Source organism: Cryptomeria japonica, chromosome 6, assembly GCF_030272615.1.
Source record: "Cryptomeria japonica chromosome 6, Sugi_1.0, whole genome shotgun sequence".
NCBI classification, from domain to species: domain Eukaryota; kingdom Viridiplantae; phylum Streptophyta; class Pinopsida; order Cupressales; family Cupressaceae; genus Cryptomeria; species Cryptomeria japonica.
Window position 1 is genome coordinate 182,696,895 of NC_081410.1, and position 2,436 is coordinate 182,699,330.

Below are 2,436 nucleotides of genomic sequence, written 5' to 3' on the forward strand. Positions count from 1 at the left end.
AATGACCTTATGGTCTCACATTAAGAAATGCAAACTATTATGATTTGCTGGGGGTATATGTCTGATCCAGCTAGTTAGTGGCCTTCAAATTTGTAGTGGTCTGTACTGGGATGGAAATTGTCAAATCTGGCTGGATTTGGCTTCAGCCTGGGCTTGTATAAGCTGTGTCTGTTATGTACATCGGTTTCATACAGAGCTCTACATTATACATCTCTGTATTTTTATTAATTTTATATAAAATAAGGAAGTGGGCACTACTCCACAATTCACCAATTTTTAAATTCAAAATAAATGCACGCGTAACAAATTTGATTAGTATCATTACATGAGAAGCATATATCTCGGCATGAATGCTCATGGAAGCATCGTTAAGAACCGACCTCAGTGCAACCCAATCCCCAAAACTCAAAACCCTAAACATTAAGTAGTAGTAGTATGGAAGAACAACCGTTTGATATGACAAGTTAGATTATAGATTCAAGCACTACTAAACATTGAACCAAAATTAGCAAACGCCGAAGTGTTACTATTGCAAATATCTCCTAGTTGCATCAGGGTTTTATGCCCAAAATCCTTAAATGAGGAACTCTAAATAGACAAAGCTGCCACAAGACTGGAGTCAACCAATGTAATCACTTGTTTTCATTTCATGGGGCAGCAATTCCAGCTTTTGGGAAGAGAATTCATTCCATTCATTCAGACTAACTTATCATTACACGACATGTTCACGATTTCCTTATAATCAAGAAACACATGTTCAAAAATTCATATTTTCCATATAGCAAAATAATATTACTGCAATCCATTCCCTAAGAAATCAATAATCTTAAGATAACTGCAAGCCATGGGATCAACTTTTATGACCATTAATTCCCAAACAAATCAAACTTGCTGAAAATTTCCAAATATAACAAAAATGATTGAGATTTCTATGTATAGCAAAAATTTGTATTTCCCATATAGCTAAATAACATTACTGGAATCCATTCCCTGAGAAATCAATAATCTTAAGACAACTGCAAGCCATAGGGTCAATTTTTGTGATCACTGATTCCAAAACAAATCAAACATACTGAAAAAATCCACATATACCCAAAATGGTTGAGATTTATTTAAAATTTGAGAAAAACAAAGCAGTTACCGAGCAAACAGCAATAAAGATATTAAGCAAACCATAATGCTATAATATAAATATGAAAAAGTTTTACAAGCACCATTATTATTATAAAATACGGAACTGTTCCTGGTCCTCCTAGTACACACCCAATCCTATAATTATATCATATGTATCTCGATATACATAATATATATATAGAGGGATGAAACTCACATGCCTCTATTAAGCATGCTCTCATACCTTTTCATGGATATGAGCCTCTCCATCTCTAGCTTGGATTTCTGTTTATCAATGAAATCCTCTGCATACTTGTCCACCTCATTGTCTTCATTCTTTTTCTCTGCATGGTGATCATCTTCCATATCAGCAAAGGTTGCAGTCTTCTTCTTTCGCTGCACTGGATCATTGGGGCTGTTTGAATCAGCATCATCATGGGAAGAGGCACGCCCTGTTCTGCCTCCTTTAATATTAGAGGACTTCTCAGTGCGCACATGGGCAGAATTGTTCTTATGGGTGGATTCCTCTTCACCACTCTTAGACATCCACCCACCAAACAGCCATGAACGAGTCTTGCCCCGCTGTGATTGTTCAGAATACTGTTCAGAACTTTCACTGTACTTCCCTCGTGCTGCCATTACTGCTAACACCCACAACACAATCTAACTTCAAGTGTTAGCTAGAAAAATAAAACTCGATGATTTGCTTCACATAATGCCCACTATATATAGTGTCTATACGTCCATTGAACTTAGCTTGTAATCTACGCACATGGTAGTAGCCAATGGAACAGAACAGTAAATATGTACTGTTACAGTGACTGTAATATTCCCATGGTGTCAAAAAGATAGGTTGATATTCTTACACATCCTTTGGATGACGGTAGCGGTACACATCATATTCGCCCACCTGTAGTGGGCTATTGCTTTTAGAGTTCTTTAAAATATGCCTTTATTGCGATTTAAGCATCTGCATAACCATTCAAGTATGGCCATAAAAATCTCCACTAAGGTAAGGAAAGATGCTTACCAGGGGATAACTTTAAGATAATCTCAAAACTCAGGAAACCCATGAGAATAATATCTCCATAAAGGTGAGGAAAGATGCTTATCAGAGGACAACTTCAAGATAATCTTGAAAGTCTGGAACCCATGTCATTTCTCATACGTGTATGCTTTGGTAGGATTTTTCTTAATATGTTTACAAATAGAGCATAGGATTCAATTTTTATTATTTATTTTAGTTTTAATTTTATTATATTTATTTTAATGTAATTATTAGTTAATAATTTTTATTGTATTTTTATATTTTCATTTGTTATT

At 35.1% G+C, this 2,436-nt stretch overlaps 1 protein-coding gene across 1 annotated transcript; it reads right to left on the bottom strand.

Moving 5' to 3' along the window:
• Positions 1-1,163: 1,163 nt before the first annotated feature.
• On the bottom strand, positions 1,164-2,101 carry LOC131077612 (uncharacterized). Its single transcript, XM_058015142.2, has one exon. The coding sequence runs from the start codon at positions 1,750-1,752 to the stop codon at positions 1,327-1,329; it is 426 nt and encodes a 141-aa protein (XP_057871125.2). The 5' UTR covers positions 1,753-2,101; the 3' UTR covers positions 1,164-1,326.
• Positions 2,102-2,436: the final 335 nt, after the last annotated feature.

Bases quoted from the DNA above. Each gene is read 5' to 3' on its own strand.
- LOC131077612 (XM_058015142.2), bottom strand. From the start codon at position 1,752: ATGGCAGCACGAGGGAAGTACAGTGAAAGTTCTGAACAGTATTCTGAA.